At 35.7% G+C, this 24,241-nt stretch overlaps 1 protein-coding gene across 3 annotated transcripts in view; it reads left to right on the top strand.

The window, feature by feature from the left end:
* The window catches only part of ATG5 (autophagy related 5), an 86,991-nt gene that overhangs the window by 41,181 nt on the left and 21,569 nt on the right, over window positions 1–24,241 (top strand). For all 3 annotated transcript variants that reach the window (XM_067293913.1, XM_013948943.2, XM_067293914.1), the window contains one exon: window positions 17,401–17,518. In XM_067293913.1, coding sequence (XP_067150014.1) covers window positions 17,401–17,518 — 118 coding nt within the window. The remainder of the gene's footprint in view (window positions 1–17,400; window positions 17,519–24,241) is intronic.

The raw sequence follows: 24,241 nt of genomic DNA on the forward strand, positions 1-24,241 counted from the left end.
CATGTAGTCTATCATTAATTAAGCAGTTCTGCTCTGTCCTGTTTTCAGGATTGGAGTATTTACATCTATATACATTTATATTATGCACCTGTCACTATAGAAAAAGCCTTTTACTCATAGTAATGAATAGTCTGATATTACTTTTTAACAGATTCTAATGACTCATTAAAATATATAAACCTACATGATCTTGCTATGGGACTGAAGTAATTTTTCATGTTAGATATAAGACACATTTACTGTCATAATGAAACCTTAGATTGAGAACGGAAGTCAGTTATTTTGTCAGAGATCATAGCAGATGGCAAGGTTTGTGTGACTATCAAAAACTGTATATCAGAGAAAGTAGTTCACTCACAGTATTTTATTTGGTTGGTAACTAAGTTATTTATTTATTCTTTGGTAGTCCTTTTTTTTTTTTAAAAAAAAAATCTTTTATTAGTAACCACAAATGGGTGCACTAAGTGGAGGTTTTGCTGTTTGAATAAGGTAGGGATCTTTAAGCCATGAGGGAAAGCTTCTGTGCTATCACATGATTTCATGCCAAGAAAGTTTAAAAAAAAAAAAAAACAGTAATATCTATCCCTTTATGTATGTTGGTAGTACTTGATGATAAACATCTTTGTATCACCTTTTCTTTGGAAACCCTTGCTTGAGTGTAGTTTAAACACCAAATACCTAATTAAGACTAGAAGGCCAGACACAAATGAAGATGATACTGAGGCAATCCTTTAGAAGGCTGGTGAATATTATTTTCAGAAATACTTTTATTAATAGTTGTAAATATTTTCAGAGATGTTGCTCTCTTTCAGAAGATTGATTGCAGTTGTTTCTAGCTTTTTTGTTTGGTTTGTTGCTGTGTGCACTGATTACTGCTCGTCATAAAAGCTTATGTATTTAGAAGAATTTTCAGAAAATGTTAAGAATAGTTATATTATACCTTGATTTCAAACAAGGAGTCCATTCTTCTGTTCTTAACATAAATCTACAGTACCTCGTGACAGACTTGCATATGCTGAAATAACTGACTCAAAAGTGTTCTTAAGATGTCTTTAAATACCCCACCCTCTTAAATGCATTTAAGTTCCCTTTTTGGTGGCAAAATTGGGCTTTGTATTCTAATTGCTTGTGTATCCATAGATAAGTACCTGAAAGCTAGTTTAGCCTTGGTTTGTATTAAAGTAGGCATTGATTTCCTACCTATTTTCGCATGACCTGTTTGTAGATACTTAAAGATACATGGGTGGATAGCAGGAACTTACTAGGCTGTTGCAGAATCATAGGATGTGTATGAATGTCAGGATTTTATAATGCTTCCTTGCCATGATGTTCCCAGACTTCTAGCACCATTGCCTTCAGTGGGCAGAATTCCTCCTCTTACTCTCTATACCTTCCATTACCCCAAAATATTAGAAGGAAATCCTGTGACGGGAACTGCCTAGATTGCTTTTGTTCCTGTATGAGGTGAGCTGATTTCTTTTCCTTTAAAGAAGTGTGCTAGATTGTGGTAAAAGTGCACTAGATGTAAATCAACTAAGAAAAATCGGTCTTAGCAGTGGTGAAATCTGACTTTGGGGGAAGTTGCTGCAGAAGAATGCATACAATAAAGTAAACTTGCGTGCTTTGCAGTGAAGGCCTGATATTTTCAAAACTCAAAGGCTCTTTCATTTGTAAAGCTTGCCTATTAAAATACATTTCTAAAGAATAATATGAATCATACCTCATGTGGTATCCAAATCTGATGGTATGTGGGGGAGAGAGATGGCAAAAATATGAACAGAGTACTTGGGTAAGTCAGAACTAAACTAACCACAGGTAATTTTAAACCTTTGTCCAGCACCTCTTCTTTTAAGTGTAGCAGCTAAGATTGGACTAGAATCTTAGCATCTACCATAGTAAATGAAGAAAAAGATTGAGTGTCACTAATGACCAGTTGAATTGCAATTTTAAAAGCTAGCTAGCTTCAGCTTTTAAAGGTTAGCTAAGAGGTTCTGGAGGTTTTATTACCAACTCTCATTGTCTAAACTGTTTCTTATGGAGCTCACACCAGATGAAGCTTTGAGATAGGTGGAAACTTTTTCTACCAGCAGCAGTTTAAAAATAGCGTTTACATTTTTGTGACACTTTTCCTTATTCACGCATGGCTTATGGGAGGGGAAAAAAGTGCCCACACCATCACTTTACGCATATAAGTGGCTGTGTCTTCAGTTGATAGTTGCATGAAAAGTTTTTTGCTCTAATAGTACTGATGAATAGAATGATTTTACATTTGTTCAGGAGAAAGTAATAGTAGTGTATGAAGTATATTATACATCTAAAAGGTGCTGCTTTTCTCTTACAGTACTAGAGCTAGTTTGGCTTGAGAATTTTTTTTTTTTCCTCATCAGACCAGTTGGTTTTGCATTTTCTAATTGAATGAACTGTAGGCTGATAGATAACAGGAGGTTTTCATCAGACTGTGTTAAAGCCTCTGGCTCCAGGCATTGGAAGAGGGTGTATTAGTCAGACACTGGAGAGGAGTCTATGTACTGTTAGAAACTGGCCTCATCAACCGCTGTCTGCTGTCTTGCACTGCAGATGGGATCGCTTTCAGTCCCTTGTTGCTGTGCGCATAGTTTGTGATGATTGCTGAGCTCTGATACCCTACTCTGTTGTGCTGGCTCCTTGTCTCCATCCCCCTCTTTCCCCTCTCTCTCCCCCTCTCTCCATCTCTATCTCCCTCCCAGTGTCTCTCTCTATCCATCCCTATATGTCTCCCTCCCTCCTGTTCACTCTCGGTTGCTCCCTGTCACTCTCCTTCTCCCTTCCCTCCCTTCCTCCGTCCCCTGCCATCTCTCACTTTCCCCCACTTGCCCTCTCACTCTCTGTCTGTCTCTTGCTGGCTCTGTCTCACTCTGTTGCTTTCTGCCACAGATGTTTTCATGTTGCATGGGCATAATCCACGAAGGTACAGGTCCTCACAGTTCAGCGACGGCATGGTCCCAGCGAGTCTGTGGGACAGTATATTGGGGATGGGCATTGTGGGAGTTATCTGCTGTCTCTGAAACAGCACGCCTATCATCCTTATGGGAATATGAATTGCGTGTGCTGGATTATTTAGTCTGCCTTACCAGTATATAGGGTTTAAAGTTGAATAGCGTTTCATTCTTGAAAATAAAATTACAAAAGTATGAGAATGAATTAAGACTCTTCATGATAAGAAGTCTTCTGAGCTGTTCTAGAGTCTCGCTGGCTTGAGGTAGGCTAGTTGTCTTCTTGCCAGCCCAAGAGAGGATGGTCTGGGATTGTTCGCTTACTTGTTCCTTTATTTGAGTATTGGACATGCCATGGTATTGGAATGAGGCTTTGCCTCTATTTTCTAAGGGTTTTTGATTTAAGTTATTAGTTTTATTGCCTAATTTTGTAGTAGGCCTTGGCTTTGAAAAGATTTTTCGCATCATAAGTCCCCCAACATTTTGTGGCAAATTGTACAATTACAAATTGTTTTGATGTATATCTGCTTTAGTAACATGACTCAAATTTGCCATATTTTGTAATATACTGGTTAAATCCAACACATTGCTCTTCATGTTGAAGTTGCAGTATTGAGGTGGCTACTGTGACTTGTCCCCTAAAACTGGGGAGATGGGAGAAGGCAACAAAGTATTCCAAGACATTATTATTCTCTGGCTCAATAACTGACTTGGAAGCCCAAGCAGGGCCCTTTCCCAAGCAATGGAAAACCTTTACTCATATCTCCATGCTAGTTGGCAGAGCTCAGATCATCAGTTCCAGAGACCATTACAATTATGCAGATCAGCACCGCTGACCTATGTAATGATAAATGTTCAAAAGCTAAATCAAAACAGATCTTTTGGAAAGATGTTGGACCCATCTGTAAAGACTTCAAGTGATAAGTTTATACTAGTAAGCTCAATTTTTTTTTTTTCACAAAGTCTCTTTGTGCATTTCAAGGTTGAATTTTTCTGACTTCAACTCCAGTTCTTAGATTTTGTTTTGCCCTCTGCCACTTTAAAGCCTTCTGACTTTCTAACCTTTAAGTTCACATACAGAGGTGATTTCAGCAACTTCGGTTTTCTTTGACAAACTGAATCAACTGAGCTCTTTAAGTGAGGCTTGCTTGCCTGTGCTGAAGTTGTTTTGTAGTCCTCTTTTTAAACACTAGCTAATATTTTGATAATCCTCAAAGGTAGTATTAAAGTTTGGGAGGCCAAAAGAAAAAATTGATTATACAAGATTTTAGATTAAAAATACTTGAAGTATTGGTAGGGTAGAGTTAGCTATTTCTTGAAACTGCAAGCCTGTGAAGATCTTTGTCAGAAGTTGAAACTGAAATGTCTAGTCAACCAGAAGAGCTAGAAAATATAGCTGCTGTCGACCTGAAGAGGGCAACATAACACAGGAAGTTTCTATCTCTTTTTGGCTAAGGCAAAATGCTCTTGAACAGACGTGTATGTAATCCTGTATTTAACTTTTTTCCTTATTAAAAATGTCAATTTCATAAAGGACCTGCCAAAAATAGAGCAATTTATTTCTTAAAACTTTCTTTTAAAAAGATTAAGTCTGAGCGATTAGAAAGACTCTTGCCAAATTATGTTTAGTTTGTCTAACAGAGCTATGCTCAACTCAATTTCTGTCCTTAAAAAAACAAAAAAATTGTGGTTCATAGTAAAATAGAGTATATGGAATGACTTGGTTCTCATAGCCAACGGTTCAGCACTGAAGAAACAATAGCACACTTTCACCCATTTTAAATTCTTTCAAAAATCAAATCTCTATGAATAAGTATAAAAGCTTTGGTAGGCAGATATTTTTCCTAATGCCTTAACCTTGCAGGGAGAATTCTGTATGGGCAGCAAGATCCATAAATTACCATGAATACTTGGGTTTTTGAACTTGATAGATGTTCAGTTCTGTGCTAAGTATTTACTTTTCATATCAATTTAACAAATTGTCACCTTGAGCTGAAGGTCTCTGTCATCGTGGTTGAGGTTCCATAATTGTGTGATCTCTTCTGGTTCACTTAAGTACGAAGTGAAATGGGCTAGCTCAACCTATCCACTGCTGAAGTTCACGTTTTTGTGTTAAGGTGTGTTCATGCAGTCCTTATGAAAGACTTCAAAGAAACCATGTGCAAGATCAGCCTTGTGCCTTTAAGAATCACAGTATAGGATGGGGGCTTCAGAGTTTAAAAGAAAAATTCTGAGATTATATGCTGTATTTGTTGTCAGGTATGTGACTAAAGTTTATGTAAATGTGGCTGTTATCTGGAAACCTGTCAATCTGACTAGTTGAAAGCTGTTATATGAGTTGCACAGAGCTCGAGGCAGGAGACTGAGAAGAGATGAGGCTGTAAAGCCATAATTTGGATAGCTACTCTGAGCTGTGGTAGCACTGTTACCAAGCTGGATAGTTTTAAGATAGCTCAGGCTTTGTCCATATGAACTACAGTAATACTTTTGAGTTGAACATAAGCATGGTTTGTATACAGAGAGTAGTTTTGCTTATATGAAAAAGCAGTTTGTTTGAGGTTCTGAATTATGTTGTAATTGGTTTAGACAGCTTAGGGATATCATGGATACTGCATATTGGGGAAAACTGTGCAGTATTTCATTTTTAAATCCTTTTTTATCTTATACTCTTTTGATACACCTAGGTTCTTTCAGAATCTAAACAGTAGCATCTCAGTGAATAAAGTCACTTTGTGTACACTGTTACATAGATTTTTTTTTAAGTTAGCAAAACAGTCAAATTATGTGTTGAGTTGTCGTGAAATAATTGACAATTTGGCTATTCCTAATTTAAAAATGTACTCCTTATGCACTCCCTAATCACAAATTTGTAGGTTGCTTTTTTAACAAATTATTTTTTTTTATAAGACTCATATTTGCTCTGAACTGACTTATGCTAATAAAATCAGAAATAAGTGTATGTAAATATTCATGCTACAAATTTGAATTTAAAACTTGAGGTTTAAATTTTTGTGGCTGTATTTTCCTAAACTGTTTTGTTAAAGTAGTACTCTCCCTTATTTATATACCATCCTAAACTTGTTATGAAAGTTAATATGTGCATTCAATCAAGTGTTAATTCTCAAGAATATGAATGTGTTGAAGATGGAATAAAGACAATAAATGAAGCAGTAATTCAGTTGAATTAAGACTATTTATAGAGTTACTATTGGATCTTGTCATTTAAGTGCTATGTTTTAATATATTGCTGCCTTTTCCTTTGATCATTAAATCTGATTATTTTACTTCTCTGTTTCACTCGGTTTAGTCAACACCAACTGATTTGCCACTTTCACTTTGTATTTAGTTATGCAGTCTGGTTCTTATTTTGTATCAGGACGGATTTTTGCTACCTGAAACTTGCAGTCCGTGACTATATTCCTTTATGATCGTGTGTCTTGTACTATGAAGTAATAGCAAAAAAAATGGTGATTTGCTGTGCATTCAGAATAAGGGGAAAAGCAGGTATGGTTTTTTTTCTTCAGAGGGGAAGAGATGCATTATCTTAAAGGGTTATTTCTGTGGCTGTGCAGTATACACACTATATATTGCTTAGGAATTCAACTTAAGGCAAAGCCTAGCCTATTATGGTGACGGAAGAAGCTAAAGTTGATTAAGATGTAAGTCACGACTCTACCTGTTTTTATTTGTCAGTGTTAGTGTATCATCTTATTTTTGATTTACTTAAGTAGAATAAGTAAATAGAACAGGTTAACTTTGGCACAAAATTCAGGATCAGGAAATAGTGTTTAGTTTTTTGGAAAGTACCAAAATTTCTATTTGTACTTTCTAGAAGTCTGAAAGTAAATTGTGTATGTATAACTGTGGAATGAAACAAACCTATGAGGAAGTGAGATATGACACCATACTCTAGGAATACAGTATGCCTTAACACACATAAGGAATGTCTAAAATTTTGCTGCTCTTGACTGTAGGAATTTCTTCTAGTTAATCCTTATTGTGGAGAGTTCGTGGTTTTAACTCTAAGTGGATTGAAAGTGTTGTCTAGTACAATACTTCATACAATGCTTTTAAGAAAACAAACAATATAACATTTTTTTGGATGTAAATCCATTTCTAAGGTTGTTTGCTTCACAGCTAATCAGTACTCAATTGCTTGCTTTTATGTTAGGCTTAATTCTGCATATGTGCATAAAACACTGCAACTGTTGAAAGCAGTGTTGTTCAGTTTTTGTCACTGACTTTTCAGATACCTTTATTTTATTAATTTTCCTTTTCTGGGAAGGAAAGTTAATGCTTCAAGGTCATACTTATATTGTAGAGGTCTTTGTCCTTTCATCACACAACAGAGCCATCTCTTGTAACTTCTTTTTGTTTCTTTTCCGTTATTATTTCCAGCCTTATTAACCATTGTCTCCTATCTTTCCTATATGTGCAGTGACTCTCTTGAGCATTGGCCTGCTTCTAGGAGCTGTACGTTTCACTTAAGGCTAAATAGTGAAAACTCAGTTGTTTGGAGAATATAGAGCTATACCTTCCCTGCACAAACGAATCTTGTGGATCATTTGAAAGTCCAGCCTACAACCAGAGTGAGGGCCAACCATGCTTTTTAGGTATCTTGAGATGAATGTGACCATGAATACTTCTGGTATTCACTCCAGCTAAGAGTGACTCTCAGGATGTAACAGGACAGGTTGCTTTGGATACTGTTTGTTCCAACTTATACTAAAAAGCTTTGATTTTGGAGGACATTCTGCCTCTTGATTTGGATGCCCAAAACCTTATTGCTTTTTCTTGGACCCTTTTTGTAAAGCAGTTGGGCAATGTCACCTTTCAAACCTATGTTCCCTTTTTCCTGTAACACAGACACTGGGTAGTTTTTATAATGTTATAGCTTTATTCTTCCCCTGCCAAATGTAGCACAGGTGGAATCCAATAAAATACTTATTTGGCTAAGCAGGTTGAGGTTTTTGTACTGTTACAGAACAAAGTCACTGGCTCTAAGGAAGATGTCTGTTCTGTATTTTGGATTAGAGCATGTACGCTATAGTTATAGAGGTTTTTAGTCCTCTCTAGCAAGGTTCGCTAGTTGGATGTATCTGCCATACATCTGCAGATGAAGGGTTTTTCAGGATTTTTCATCTACTCTGCTACTGATGGACTACTTAGATCTTGATTTTTTTTTCCTCTGTCAGAGATCTGTTTCCTCTTTGGGAATTTGTTGAATGAAGTCTGTTCCTAGTGTCTTCATGAGGAAACTCTTTAAAAGTTATGTTGTTATCTATTACAAAAGCTCCATGCAATTCTTTCAGCCAAAAGGGTTGGAGTATACAAGCTCTTATAGCTGGTCCTCCTTATATCACTCCTTGTGAGAACCGGAACATATCTTGGACAATCTTAAATGCTTGCTTAGGCTTTTCTCAGGTTGACATTCAAGATGCTATATTGCCAGAGTTTTGTTCATAGCTGCATGCATCCCAGACTAATGCTTTCCTGCATATTTTTGGTGTATTGTGTGCTTTGTCTTTTGGCATTGACTGGGGAGGATGCTTTAGGAGGGTCCTTCATCTGTTCAGTAGAGTCCAAAGGGCTGGCCATCTCAGCACAAGATTTTTCACTGCATATTCAGTTAAGAGTTTTGTCCAAGTTGGTCAAGAGATAATGAAGTATTGATTAGGGATGAATGTCCTTCCACTCTAGAAATATTAGTGGCCATCTTGCCGACTTAGGGAGCTACTCCACGCTGTTAAGCATTGTGATACTACTGAAACCAGAATAATGTGACTTTGGTGGAGGGTAGTGCTTCAGCCTTCATTTAACAAGGGACTTGGAGACCGCCCTCCCAGTGATCATGTTCTGTAGGGAATACTGATTGGAGTCACAGTGTGAACAAGCACTTTAGGGGGTATTCTTTAACGCACCTTAAAGAACAGATGCCAATATATTCTCAACCCACCATCCTACTGTTTTCTCCCAGAAACCTTAAAGAAATTGGTTAAGAACAACTGAAGAAACACCAAACGCTGTCCTTCCATAGATGATTTGGCAGCTTGTTGAAGAAAGATTTCCTGTGGACCTAAAATATTCAAAGAAGATGAGTTGCTATCCAGGAATCCATATTTCCCAAGAGCAGTGGAACTTATGAACCAGCTGCAGCCTTGCTCAGAAACAACAGTGTGAAAATGCCTTGGTTTTGAGGGAGCGTGGTTCTGTGGTCTTTTTACTTAATTTACCAGGCCTGCAACCCTTTCATAAAGTAAACATCAGATGTACCCAGTGGAAGTGAGATTCTACAAAATAAACTTACAAAACAACAAACCCACTGCAGATGTGAAAGAGTATAATCTCTGAACATCTCACAAGGGTATCAATGTGTCTCCACTCACAAACGTGAAGGTTCACTTAGAAAACTTTTAAGTTCAAAGATACAGGGAGTTCCGAATCAACATGCTGCATTCCAGAAAGCTATTTCAATGTTCTGTTAAGCCACAGAGAATTAAATTGTTCCTTAGGAACCGTTGTTCTTATGAATTCTGTGACAGGCTCCTACTGGATGCTATAAAGCTAAATTCTAAGATTCTTTGAAGAATCTGAGAGAGGTTTGTGCCTTTTTTTCTCCTTATGCCCTAACATGATGAGATGCGAACATATTTGGCATGGACATAAAATCAGTGTGGACAGCATGATGCATCTTTAGAAACAGTTATAGAAAGGGAAACAATGTCTTCTATCCTGAGATGATATAATTAAGTTAACCCATTAAATTTTGAATCACTTCTGTAAAAGATGTTTTCTAAATAAGCATATCTTTTTCAGATTAGTAGAACATGAGATAGGAGTTTAACTTCAAATGTTTTTCATGATTGTAATAACTGATATTGTTGCTATTACATAAAACTATTTCTGTAATATTGTAAGGAAGTATGTTGCCAGTTTAAATAGCATAGAAAAGGGTGATTTTTTTTAATGAATTTTTTTTAAAGCTGTGCAAGTAAAGATTCTCAGCAATGTATCTGGCAGAATCAACCTAAATAGTTGCCATATTTTTTCTTAGGCTTATAATAATGCTAAATTATCATTAATTGTGTAGGGACTTAGGGAAGAATTGCAGTTGCTTCATACAGTGTGCTCTGTACAATGAAAGGTTGCAAGCAAGACATTGCCCATATATGATTAGGAGAATTGTTCTTAACCATTTGTGACCAAAAGCTATTCGATATTATTGTCAAGACACAACCATAGTAAGCCCTACTACATTAAAAATAAAATTTTAACTTTATTCCGGATGTTTGTAATTCTAGTTGTAGCTTTAATTTGAGGCTCAGCTAAAACACCAGTTTTTTGGGTTGGGGGTTTTTTTTTGGTATAAGTATTACTTTACTTGCAACAATTTTTTGATAAAACATTTGCCAAATAACAGGCTGTTACAAGTTAAAACTTCCACCAAGGGAACACATTGTATAATTTTTATTGCTTTTTAAAATAATGAACATTAGTGTTCAAAGTCTAAAGGGTTTATAACTTGTGTAGTATCTTTAAGAGTGCTTTAAAGGATATCAGAATTTTCATGTTAAATGAGGGGTAGGGGTGTGTGTGTGTGTGGAAAAAGTTATATATGTATATATAAACACACACACTATACTGTGATACACACACATATATATATATAGGTTTGTATTTAAGTTTGTATTTCCTTGATCATTTAAAGTATGTAAAGATAAGAGAATAAACTTGTAGTAATTGGGATATAATCTTTTCTGCGGGAGAAAAACGATCCATTGAGTAAGTTTGTGTCCCCTACATGGTATGAAATATTCTTTTAACAATATATATTATTTTTATAATTTCACATCAGATCTTAAGAGTAAGAATTTTATTTGTCAGAAGTTTTAAAGATGCTTCCAAATACACATTTGTCATGACCATATGAGAGTGTACATACAGGCATTCATAGAATTATCTTAAGCTTCAGTCTAATGATGTACTTCTGCACTACTAATTTGTGACTGCTATTAGTGCAAACTAAATGTTCAAAGTGTAGCCTGTTTGGTTCAACTTTTTAATCTTTGTTGCATGTGTCTTAAGAATATTAGGGAGTTTAAAGATCATCCATGATCAGCATAAAAGCTTTAACTTCACAATGAATCCAAATTGCGCTTCTCACCCCTTGACTGCAGAAATCCTAATACAAACTCAAGAAAAAATAAAAATGTGCATTTTTTTCTGTAGATTATAATATAGCTGTATACTGTAACTTTTACAGTGACTGAAAATGTAATTTATTAGAGCAATTAAAAGTGTATTAGGAAAAAAACAGTCATTTGATTTATTCTGTATGTTGGCTTTACAGCTAGCCTTGCAAAACCCATCACATCCTGTTAGTGAGTCAATTTTTCTGGTAATTCTAGATAGGTATGTTGAGCATGCTTATACTACTTCCTTTCATCATATGGTTTTTAGTTACGTATTGGATATATAAAACCATAACTTTGTTCTTTTATTCAGAGAATTTAGATTAGTTCTGTTTTGTAATGTGGCATACCTTACACTTTAAACTATGATGTGGCATCACAGATTAGTGGTTCAAAATTCTGAAAGTAGTACTTGCCTGATTCAAGGCAAAAAAAAAAAAAAAAAAAACATAATAACATCTATCAGCTGGAGTTCTTCTTTTTTTTTTTTTCAGAGACTAATTAAGGAAATACTAGAAATAGTCTTAATTTTCTCAGAATGGTCCAGTCCTAATAATTTTGTAAGTGAAATAGAAAAATAGTCAAAGGTGTACAACAAAAAAATCAGATATCTGGGAAAAGTCCTGGATAGCTTGGAAGATCTGAAGAGGATGAACAATCACAGTATGAACACAAATCATGTCATCACGTTTTCTGCCTCTCATAATACAAGATCAAAGGATGCTGATAAGATTTGAAAGATGACAAATTTCAAATTGATAAAACAATACACTGTTTCCTTTTTTATTTCTTTTTTTTTTTCAGAGAGCATACTTCAGGTTGTTGAGCTGAAAATCAAGAGTACAGCTTGCTGCCTTCTGAAAGAAATGAAGTTTACAAGTTTTTAATAGATGATGCAGGAAGAGCAAGTTCTTTGAAGCTTTCTTCAGCATAATTGTATTTCTTACTGAGTTTAGCTTTAGCCAGTTGTCCTTCATGTAGTCATTGACTGTTTAGGATGGTACTTGATTTTTTGTTTTAAATTTAGAGGAAGAGATTTGCCGCTTCCATTTGGTTTATTTTACCCGGGTTCCATGGATGCGGGGTTACAGCCTGCGTTTTGCTGGTTAGAACAAAGGCCAGCCAAGGGCAAGGGAGGAGAGCACTGACTGATGTGCAGCTGAGTCTGTGTAAGCTGCTCTGCTTGTCCAGAGAAAAGAAAGTTAAATCTGACTAATCAGTTAGTGAGGTCTGCTATTGATAATGTTTCTTTAGTCTAGCCAGACTAATATGCTTTCTAAGGGAATGGTTTATTCATTCTCTCAAAGAAATCGTCAAGAATAAATTACAGCTGCTGGCAACAGTGTAACTAGTGCTTCTAAGGAAATTGTGGGAATAAGTGGACCAAGTTCTTTAAAGAAAAGGTGTTCTTTTCTTTAAAGATAGCCTTAAAGCATTAGTAGTGTGTATCGCATAGCCTTGGGTGTTGGAGCAATTATGTAGTAGTTACTCTTGGTTCTTCTCACAACCTACGGTAAAAAGAAAGCTCCAGACTTCGGTATGTCTTCGTCTGAAAGTCTCTGTTGGTGTTTACGCTAGAATTGCTTCACTGCAAACCTGTGGAGATAAGTGTGATAGAACAACTTGTATTCTGGCAACTGTTCTGGCTCATACAGAATTTTTGGAACAAAGATATAAGTCAATTAAAATGGTTTAGTAACAGAGAATTTCATTTTCCATCCCCTCTTTTCCCCCGACTATGAACTGTTACAAAGGGTGTTGGATTTGATATTTTCAAGTAAAATAATCACTTAACAGGGGAAAAATTAATATTTTTATGCAAAAATTAAGCTAACTTTGTAAGATTAAATAAAACAACGTGAATATTCTGAACAGCTTATTTACTTAAATTTCTGTTTTTCTGGAAGTCAATGTTGCTGTTACCACAACAACTGTAGATCAAATTTTACAACCACACCTTGAAGCAAGTCTGTGATGAGTAATACAGTTATTTTTAGGACAATGATCAGTTTCTTGCCACACAGATAAAATATTGTATTAATGAGAAAAATTGATCCAGGACATTTTAATGAGGCATTGTTAGACTAGCATTCCCACTTTTTTTAATTGGTTGACATAAACATTGTATTTCATCTCTTTCATATTGTAATTATTATTGTCTGAAGAAACTTAATACATTTATTTCATGTTTGGCTTCATCTCATTCATACTTGATAAAACAAAATATTAAAATTTGCATATAATTTAACAAAGATGTAAGGTGATTAAAATAGTTTTTCTTCATTGGAAATCTCTGTGATAACACTTCCAGAGTCCATGAAAAAATCTTCCTTCTGACTGTTCTAGAGAAACATTCGTATCAGAATTTTCATTTAATGGTCCTGCATCTTGCTTCTAGCAGGTAACTTGCTTTGAATTGCTGTAGTAGGTGTGTTTGGGGAAATTTAGATTTCTGTTTATGTTGAGATTTTTAGAAGCTAAAGCCAAAAATGTTTTCTTTATGTGATAATAAATATTATAGTTTTGGCTGGCGTAATTACTTATTTTTGAGTCTTGTTTTCTAGACTGTCATAAAAGATGTGACAGGGAAAGTGAAACCTTTTCCCCAAATTGCTAGTTAATGAAGATGTAAGAATAAAACAGGTGGTGTGTGTGTGTGTGTGTGTGGTTTTTAGTTTTTGTTTTTTTCCTCTCCTACTTCTCAAACTGCTCCCTGAGTGGCTCAACTGCAGCTTATTAAGATAAGGCTTTTTTCTTTGTGTTGAAATGAATAAATGACCCTTTACTGAATTCTTTAGGAATTGGATATAGCTTTAATTTTATTAGCCAGTACCAAGCGTGGATTACCTTAAAATTAAAAAAACAATCTGTAGGTTTGAAAGCTGCTTACTAGAATGTACAGTATTTGTACATAGGTATACTATACTATGATCTAGTAGTGAAAATGAAGTTACCTTAATCTTGCATTTAAATATTGAATTTCAAGTTATATGTAACTTGAATCTGTAGCCTATTTATAAAGGGTATTATTTCTTAACACATTTTGAAAATTAAGTGTTTCAAGGTTGTCCTGACTGAAGTACTGAGTGATTGCTTATAAAACGATTAATGAAGGAGTAAGGGTATAATCATTTTTGGAAATACTTTTTGAAGCAAAATACAGAAACTCCAGCTGACACACAAGTCTTTCAGAATCTGTTTAATTAGAAGCATAAACTAGAAGGTATGCTGGAAAATAGCAGGGATTGTGAAAAGGGAAATATTTTAAGATTAAAACCACCAGGAAAAAATAAGACCACAGGAGAACAAGTCAGTTTAATAAGTAATATACTGTGTGCTCTGTTTTTAATTTGAAGAAGATTACAAATGAAATTGCAGAGGGGGAATTTGTAGTTTAGCAAGTTTGTGCCTAAAATAATCTTTCCTTCAATATGTGCTTGCCTAGCTCTTTTTGTAAGCTTCTGTTAATTGGGTGATAAAATAGGAATCACTCACAAGTACCAGTTAAGCATTACTGATATTTCTAGTTTACATGATCACCTTTATTCTGTTGTGGAGGAAATTAGGATGTGGGCATCACCTTAATTTTTCTGTTTTCCTAGCTTGAAATGAAATGATAGAACATGAAAATATAAAGGCTTCAAAATATTAAATATGTCATGTAAACATATGAAATATGCAGCAAAGTGCAAAAAAGACTGCTATAGACTTGTGGCCTATTGTTTATACATAAATATTTGGAGCATTTAATTTAGTTCTTAAAAGTGATTTAATCTAAGCTACACTGGCCATTGTAAAGGTATTTGGTTGTTTCTTGGTTTAGCTTTTGTTTGTTTAAGCAGCAGCTTGACTGGAGATAGGAAACTTAGTACAGCAACACTGAATGGAGGTGGGGAAGAACCAAAGGTCTAAGTTCATGCAAACAATTTTGCATATAAATCATCATTTTCTGCTAAGATCACCAGCTTACGCTGCCTACAGGCATCCCAGCAATGCAGAACAATAAACATGAGTTGGATTAAATCTGTCTGAGATTTGTTTACTGCACAGTCACCTATTTGTGTTTTCTGGATGCTGCTAGTCAATGTTTGCCTTGCTGTTTAAATGTTCTACCCCTTCTATGTCACTGGTGCTATTTGTTGCATATACTGCCTTTCTGGTTTGTTTTGGCTATCTACTGTTAGCTGTTTATACATGTAAAAGCTATCTTTGTGACGCAGTATTTTTATTTATTAGTGTTTTTTTCAAGAAGCCTAGCAGATGTTTCTATTGGCCTAATTATACAGGTATCAGGATGTATGATAGGAGCTTAAGAGCCAAGTAATCTTTCTTAGTATGTGACTAATTTCTGAATGAAAAATCAAAATACACAGAAGGTGAAGCAACTGTAGATAACTTTATTAAAATCATAAAACTTTAGATGACAAAAGGTAGGTTCAGTTCAGGAAGATACCTTGGGCTAGCTCCTCAGAACTTGCTTTTTTTTTCCCTACACACTCAGAAATAATTCTTTCCTGTTCTGACTGAAATTCTTTCTTACCTGAGCTTATTGATGATTATCTGCAATTTTCATTTAATCCTTCAGTCTGCTAACCTGACTAGTTTCAAGTAAGCAGACTACAAAAAACAAACACATGCCTTTATGCCTTTTCCACAATAATTAGTCATTTGGGTTTAATACTAAACAAAAAGAAGCCTAAGAGATATGCCTGGGAAAACCAGGAGAAAAACTTGAGTTTCAGCACTAGTGAAAGAAAAGTATTTCAGATGTGGCTTTGCTGTATCTTGCTTTCGGACAGGCGCGCGCACAGTATTGTGATGGTTCTGTGACTAAATATGTTAAGTAATTTATCACCTTTTAATTAGTCACTTTTTCATTATGCATTAAGATTTTTTAACTGAAAATATTTTTACAAAGCAGAAGACCTTTTTAAAAAAGGTATGGAAAATGGATTTTTGACTGAATATTTAAATACAATTTATAAAATTTTCATTTTCAGGGATTAGTTGATGTTCCTGTGTTTTTTCCCAGATATATATATAAAAAAAAAAAACTACCTAAAGCATTATATAAGCTCTTGCTTTTACTTTTAAGACTTCTTGGTTGAGTTCATCATTTTGTCTAAACAAATTCAAATTTGATTATATCAGATTGTTTAGTTTAAAGCGTTTCATTGCAAAGCACTGCAGAATATGAACTTGGCAAGTTTATGAAAATATTATGAAATATGTCGGAAAGGCTAAAGTTTTATGGTTCTAGATTGCCAGCTTACGGATGTGTGAGAATTATAGGGTTTTTTATTTGTGTGGGTTCAATATATATGGCAACTTTTATTTGTTTAAATACAGTTAGGGTAGCAGCAGAATATTTAGTCAGAAAAGCCCAAATCCCTCCCTTTAGTTGGAAATACCGGTAACTGTGATTTTTTCCAGATTAAAACCCCGCAGTCCTTGGGTTATGTTTTTCATTTGAAGATGCATCCTGTATAAAATGTCTGACAAATTGTGGATTTCATGCAGTGTTTGATGTTGTGCTGATCCTGAAAAGGACCAGGCAAGCAGAGTACTCTTTTTGGCAGGATGATTGTGAAGAGCGAGAGTTCTAATTGCTAACACAATATGTAACTATATAGCTCGTCTCTGATCTTCTGAGACTTTATAGTGCCTTAAAGGTCCTCCTATAACTCTAGCTCACTTATTACTCTTTTCAGTGCTGTTATACCTGAATACCTTATTTTAATCTATTTCTTCTCATTGCAGCATGCATGATATAGAAGTACTGTTGTCAGTTTTAAAGATGGGGTATAGAGACAGATGGGAGACTAAATGACTTTCTCGCAGGATATCTGGCCAGATGAAACCATCTTGCAAGCTACTGTTAGTGAACTGTCCTTTCTTACCTTACTCTTTAGAGTTTCTTAAACTTGTCTCTAACAAAAGCAAATGCAAAATAAACAAATGCAGCTATTGAGAGGCATCCCCTAAGCCTCAATGTCTATGTAATTTTTTTTCACTGTCACTTTCCTTTTCTGTATACTTCCTCTTTAACTATCGCTTTTATTGTTTAAACTTGCATAAAAAAGAGCAAGAAAAAGTAAGAAATGGAGATGCCTGGCACTGCTTCTGCTGCACCTCTTGTTCTGCCCTGTCTCCACGCTAGACTGACTAGTGTGTCGCAAATAATGATACTAGATATTTGCTTGGTCTTTAAACCGCTAATTTTGTTAATTTAACAGGCAGCAACAGAGAGACCTTTTATACAGAAGCTATTTCGACCAATTGCTTCAGGAGGACAGCTGCATACTTTGGGAGATCTCCTAAAAGATGTGTGTCCTAGTGCTATTACCCCTGAAGGTACTGTAAAGATAACTTTTGTCCAATAAAATAATTTTTCATGTTCTTTTATATGGGGCTTTGTGGAGGCAGAACTATGCCTCAGTACCAGAGGTTCAGAGTTCACTCCTTTCTGGCCCTTCGTTGTGCTTATATATCATTGCAGAGTTCAGAGAGGACAAGATTGAGTCCTTAGGCACTCCTAAAAATTAATCTCTGAAAGTTTTATTTTAAAACTCATGTACTCCATTGCCATCACACAGTTATTAATGAAAATATTCACATTTTTTCTGCAGTTTTAACAGGTAGTTTGGAGGAAAAGTCAAAAAACCCTTAAATTATATTAAAGTTTTGTGTAATATAAAATTAAATATGTAAAACGCTAAAATGGATTGAAATTGAGATGTTTTCAGAAGATTTTTTTCCTGTATATGTCAAACCTTTAAGAATATGCCAAAAAGGAAAGAGGTTGTTACAAGTATGTAATAGTTTATGTACAGTTACTAAGAAGCATTGTATGATAAAGTACCAATTTGCTCATGTAGCATCATATCATTTCATATAACAGCATTTATTGATCAACACTTATTTGTATGGGTAAGCCTTTCTGGGTTTTATCTTAGCCTCAAAGATTACAGCTGTTGGAACTCTCCTTTGATTTACTTTTTTGGTGGGATAAATGTGAGTTACATACTCTGGCAAACTGAGGTCAAAATCATTTAATGTGAAATGTTTTTCATCTTGTTCTTGCTATTGTGTCTTACCAGTACCTGTAAATGACTGTTTTTTTCAGTAAATAAATGTTATTTTGAGAAAAGATATTCTAGAGGATGTCTTGGCACAGAATTTATGGGTTTAGTATCATCACCTCTTGATAATAGAGCAGTAAATTTGAAATTGATGTAAAAAAATCTATAAAATGTGGTTTTACACGACAGTTGCATAGTTCAAAATCAGGAGGTTATTGATTTCTTTAAGAAGAATGGCTACCTTAAACTGACTTGTATCTCAAAATATTTTTCTTGCTATTTTTTAAACCCTGTTGAATACTTGTTAACACATGGAAACAATAATTTCCAAAAAATAACAGAAAAGTAAGGGGAAAATGGAATGTGTTCCTTTTTCCTAGAACAACTCAAAATTTTGGAGTATAATGTTGCAAATAGAGATTTGAATGTTAGCACAAGGAGATTTAACAATTTCTTAACCATATTTAAGTGTTTAAGTTTCAGAATCCCACAAACACCAGTGAAAAGGGAATTTAAGAATATGGATTAGAAACAATGATGCATTTTGACTTGGAAGGCAGTCAAGAACACAAGTTGAATGAAAGAAACTTAAAAACCATTAAGGCAGAAATTATTCCAGGATACAACAGATCACAGTTTTTACATGGATTTACTAAAGCTGCAGGTGGGGAATGTATAATTGTAAAGCATAAATACTGTATCATGGAGTACAAATTAGTGATTTTTTAAGTGTGATTGTAATATGATTTTTATGAGTACCAGTTACATGACAACTCCCACTAGTAGCTCATCTTTTCAGTTGTTGACAAATGTACCAAACTTTAATAGCAGGATAGAAATTTTCTGTGCCAATTGTTTGTTTTATTTTTGTTAAAGGCTTAAAAAAACCTATACTGTTCAGTCTTTTGGGGCAAAAACTGGTGATTACTTGAAGGAAAAGAAGCCTAAATAGTTACTATTCCTACACTTAGGAGGAGAAATTTGAAATTTGGCTGAAGAGTTTGTTTGTGTTGAAACATACCTATATAAATCTGCTTAAATTTGCCTTAGTTTTGATCCTTAGGGTTCTACTGAGCAAACTACAAACTTAGAATTTAGTAAACTTGATTTCTTGCACAGGTGTGAGCTATCTATCTGGGATTCAGCAGAATTTTTCCTGCAGTGCAGCTTTGGATTATTGTATTTACGTTCTCAGTATTCTTCTCGTATAGTAGGTAACAGGAAGCTAAATGTCTTGTGTGAGCTAAATGCAGAACATACCATATGAATTCTTGAGGAGGTATGGGGAGTATGATACAAGGACCCTGTGGAGGCAGGGGGGAAGACTGACTAGACAAGTAATTTGGAAGAAAACGACAGATCTGAGAGTTATTAAATGTGATAGGGAGAGTGACTATAAACAATGGGGAAGGATGAAAGAGGTTGGGGCAAAAGTCAAAAAGTGACATAATAGCTGTGAACACCTGGACAGAGAAGGTGGGATAGGAGTCAATAAAAGGCTGAAGGGGGAGAGAAGCATATGGCAAGTGGATCTATACTGAAAGGCATCCAAGAAAGAATGGGACTTGAAGTTCGGCTGGTGAAGTGATTGAGGTGGTCTAGAGACCAGTTTTGAGAAACAAATTGAACCAAAGGTTCAGAAGAGCAGTTTGTGCTTGTGGAACAAGGAGATGAGGGTGCATAGATGGTCAGATGGAGCTGCAGATAGTCAGAGGTGGGACTGGGGAAAATCCATTCAGGGCTTGCTGTACAAGGAGACTGCATCTCCGACAGAGATACAAAGTGGAGAATCAAGTGTGGCAACATGGAAAGAAGAAAACACCTAGGAGACAGCTTATGAAGAAACAGAAGTAGGACAAAACAGAGGGATGAGGAAAAAGGGGTCAACCTTATGGAAAATGATCCGAAAAAGTAGGTGCAATGAGAGCAGTGATTCCTGGTGCTGAGGAATGTGCACAGGTAAAGTCAATGCACAGAACAGGTGTGAAGGGCAGCAGTGGTTTAGGCCTGACTACTTCACTCCATCCTACTCTGTTCAGTGGAGATGCAAGATAGCCAGTTAGTGATGGAGGGGACCTAAGAAGTAAAGAGCAATCTGCTCATCCTAGCCCATTCAGAAAGGGTGGCTGGGGGAAGTCAAAAGGGGGGGAAGAGCAGAAGAGACTAATTCATTTGAGTGATCTTTTCTGTCCAATCAGCAGATACTTTTTCTCATGTGTGCTTCAATTCAGTGTCATCTCTGTGCCTCTGACTTCTGATGGTCGTCCCTGTAACTTTCTTCAACTTCTATTTCATTCCAGTAATACACGTTCTCCAATGACTGTCAGCCCCAAGTGCCATTCATCCTCAGTAACATAAATCTTTCATCTTCCTTTAAGTGTTTTCGGCCTTGGCATTGCTTCTCTCCAACCTGTCCGTGCCCTTCTCCTATACCCTCAAGGCTAATCACCACATCTTCTTTTAGTATATCCCATTCGGTCTGTTCATCTTAAAATTAGGGCTGGTAAAAAAAAAAAAATTGTCATAGTGCCCTCCTTCATGCAGTATCTTCCCACTTTCTAGGGATTTTCTCCCAATACCATATCAGTCACCTTAAGTGTCTTCCCATTCTCAGAGTGCATGAAGAACAAGCTTTGATTACTCTCTTGCTTGGCTTAATCCACTCTCTCATTCACTCACTATTTGAATGTAACAAATGCACTATATTATGTGTTCATGCTGTAATACATCTTTGAGGTACAAAAAAAAAAAACCCTCAAAAAACCACTAACTCACCAGACTGCAGTAGTGCCATTTTTGAGGTCTGCTATTAGAAATGTTAGCAACCATAACTAGGACATACTTCTCCCTTTTCCAGCAGCTGGAATGGACTCCTGAGACTGCAGAACCTCAGCATTTTTGTGCTGCTAAAGTCTCCATGAAACCCACTCAATCAACCCATTTCCTCTCTGATGCTGGTCCACTGAGAGATTAACAAGCTACTGCTGTCAACAGGTGCTCTATTAGCTCAACATGCAGAGGAGAGTGCAGAGCTAAGTGTATCTACCCAGTTTATGGGCATATGAGAATTTAATTTGTTAGCATTTTTGTGAACCTGGGAAACTAGGCACAGATGTTTTTCTTTTAATGCAGTTATTTATTTGAAGTTGAACACTTGAAATTTAGGAGGTATCAGAATTTGAGACTGCCTGTACAATCTTAATTTCCATGTGTCTGAGCATCCAGACAGGGGGGCCCCACCCCACCCCGCCATGACACTTTTCTTTTCCAGCACAGGCTAGGCATGTTTTAGTGTTAGGGTTGTACAGGGAAAGAACATTGTCCTAATTGTTGAAATGATAGATGATGAATGAGTGTACTTCAGCACACATTATGATCAAGGCAGCTTTATACAGCTCTTGGGAATTGGATTCATTTTTTTCTTCCCTAGAGAGTTCATATGTGATACTAGGCAAGCTGAGTACTACAAAACCACCCATTTTATGAAGATGGTCGCCATGTTTTTTCTGGTGCTTTTGACCTGAGTGTTCTGTGAAACAGCTTGATTACTTGTACCTGGAATCAGTGAGAGCTCTGGAGCTTTGAATATATAAAATGCCAGGTACTCTCTGAAGTCAAGTTCTAGGCATCTCGTTACTATTCTCCCCAACCCCTGAAAAAATGGATGTATCTGGCTATAGCAATAAATCCACTCTTTGGAGTTATTATGTAGTCTGTAAAATGGTGACATTATCATCTTTCCACAGGAAAATCTAGATGAAGCAGAGTTTCTGAAGGCGAAATAGCTTGTGGTCAAGATTTTTTGAATTTCATGGTATAAAAATTTGTCCTTGTGTCCCATGGACCTATTTTTTCTATTTTCTAATTTTTATTCTTGTGAACTGCATGCTTTGTCTTAATCTGCAATTTTAATTTATTCTGGTCAGAATGTTAAAATTATGTTGTGACAAAATAACATACATTTCCAAAAGATATGTCAGAAAGTGACAACAGATTCTTTTCCACATCTGGATTTTTAGACTTTATTCAGTGTTATCGAAGTTCAGATTTACTTGATTTTTCTGAACAGAGAAAATACGGTAGCTCATCAAAGGTATGCTTAAAGACATAATAAGTATTGGTGAAGGAATTTTTCAACTTTTTTCACTCATATTTCAGAAGTTAATCTGGATATTTTTCTAAGACTGTTTTAAATCACCTTCTCCATGAATTAGTGTATTGATTGGTGATATTAGCTGCATCTTTTTGTCAGTGCAACACAATCCGTATGAGCTCTTTTTCTTTCCATTTTCTTCCATCTGTTGCACTTTTTTTCTTTTCTTTTTTGCCTTGTGTATGGTTAGTTTTCTCTTTTCCAATGACTTTTCAACTAGAAGCTTCATGCTAATTGTGATTGCCTGTCTTTGGTGACATCCATAACCGAACTTTGTGCTGTGGGAACACAGAGAATAGATGTTTTTCAGACTCAGCATTTGTAGCCATATATGTGAGCTGTTCCTGCTGCCAGATACTTAGGGACCACCACAAGAAGAGAGAGAGAAGGGTTTCAAGAACCACCCACAGTGTGTGTATGCCTTTGCTTTAGGAAGCATGGATGTAATTAAGTCTCTTGCTTAATTGTGCTGAGAAGAAAATGTTTCAATGAAAAAAAATGTATATATATATGTTGATTGAATATATACACTGATTATCAACTGTTGAAAAACACAATGTTCTATTAAGAATGTTGTCAGAAGTAGAACAGGTTGCACAGATTTCCCTTCTGGTTACATTAAAACACTCATAGTCAAAATATGCCTTGTAAAATGTTGTGTCAATATTACTCTGGGCTATTACAAACTGTGGGTAACTGTTTAGATACTACATTTTATTTAAATTAACTTACAAAATTATTTATTCAAGGCTTTCACTGTATGTTGAAGTGCTCTAAAATAGAAATACTTGAATTATTATTCCCAACCCATACTTCCTTGTCTCTCCTCAAACCAATCCTTTATTCAACTATGTATGTAGTGCCCCTACTTAATGAATGTTGTACAGCAAACACCTGTCTCAGTTGCACAGTAGTTTCTTCTCCTTAAAACTGTTCCTCAGAGAAAAACGATGGGTAAAAGTTAAGGGCTTTTTGTCATGGACATTGTTAGACCAAAGGAAAGATTTTTTTATTCCCCCCCCCCCCCCGACTTGATCCTTTAGGTCTTCAGAATACAAGGGGTGTTAGTCTGCTCCTTACCCCCCTCCCCCCCTTAATCACTGCAGGGGAGGTATCACAGAGAATATAGCTCTTTGGAAGCAATTTGTCAAAATGCATAAATTCAAGCAACTGACACATTTTCAGTAAGGATGAAAAAGTGTGAAGAAAAGCAATACTTTGAATTAGAACAAACACTAAGAAGCCAGTGCAATTCTTGGAACCTTTGGGAATTACATGAATACTCTTGTTTGTAGGCTTCTCTCATTCTTCTGTTACCTGCAGTTTCTCTATGCTCTGAATGCTGGAACAGTGAAATCATGAGATTAGAGATGCACATTTTTGAGGTGCACAGCAAACTCGCATCACTTATCTCTAGCAGGTAGAGCACAGGGTACATAGCTTGGCCTTATTTTTTTTCCATCTGAGCATACTGGATCAAGCATGGATTTATTTTAACTCACAACTTGGGAAGCCAGAATGTATTTACATCCCCAAGCAGATTAATATACCTTCTCCCAACCTTCAGTCATCTTCAGAATTTTATCTGGGGGTGTAATTAAACCACTTATTTCAACATAGATCTTGTGAGGCAAATCAAGTGCAATTTATCATGTCAAAAATGACATTTTACATCATCTGAGTAATTTTCATGAAATGTATAGGCAGTGTGCCTAAGACATAAGAAATTATATTGCGCAAGCATTGAAATCAGTCTCCTAATAGTATGCTTTTGAGAACATAAATTTTAGCAATTTAATGACAACTATCAGTATGAACAATTTCCACTCTGTTTAGAGTAAA

The sequence above is a fragment of the Apteryx mantelli genome, chromosome 3 (genome assembly GCF_036417845.1).
Source record: "Apteryx mantelli isolate bAptMan1 chromosome 3, bAptMan1.hap1, whole genome shotgun sequence".
Taxonomy (NCBI): domain Eukaryota; kingdom Metazoa; phylum Chordata; class Aves; order Apterygiformes; family Apterygidae; genus Apteryx; species Apteryx mantelli.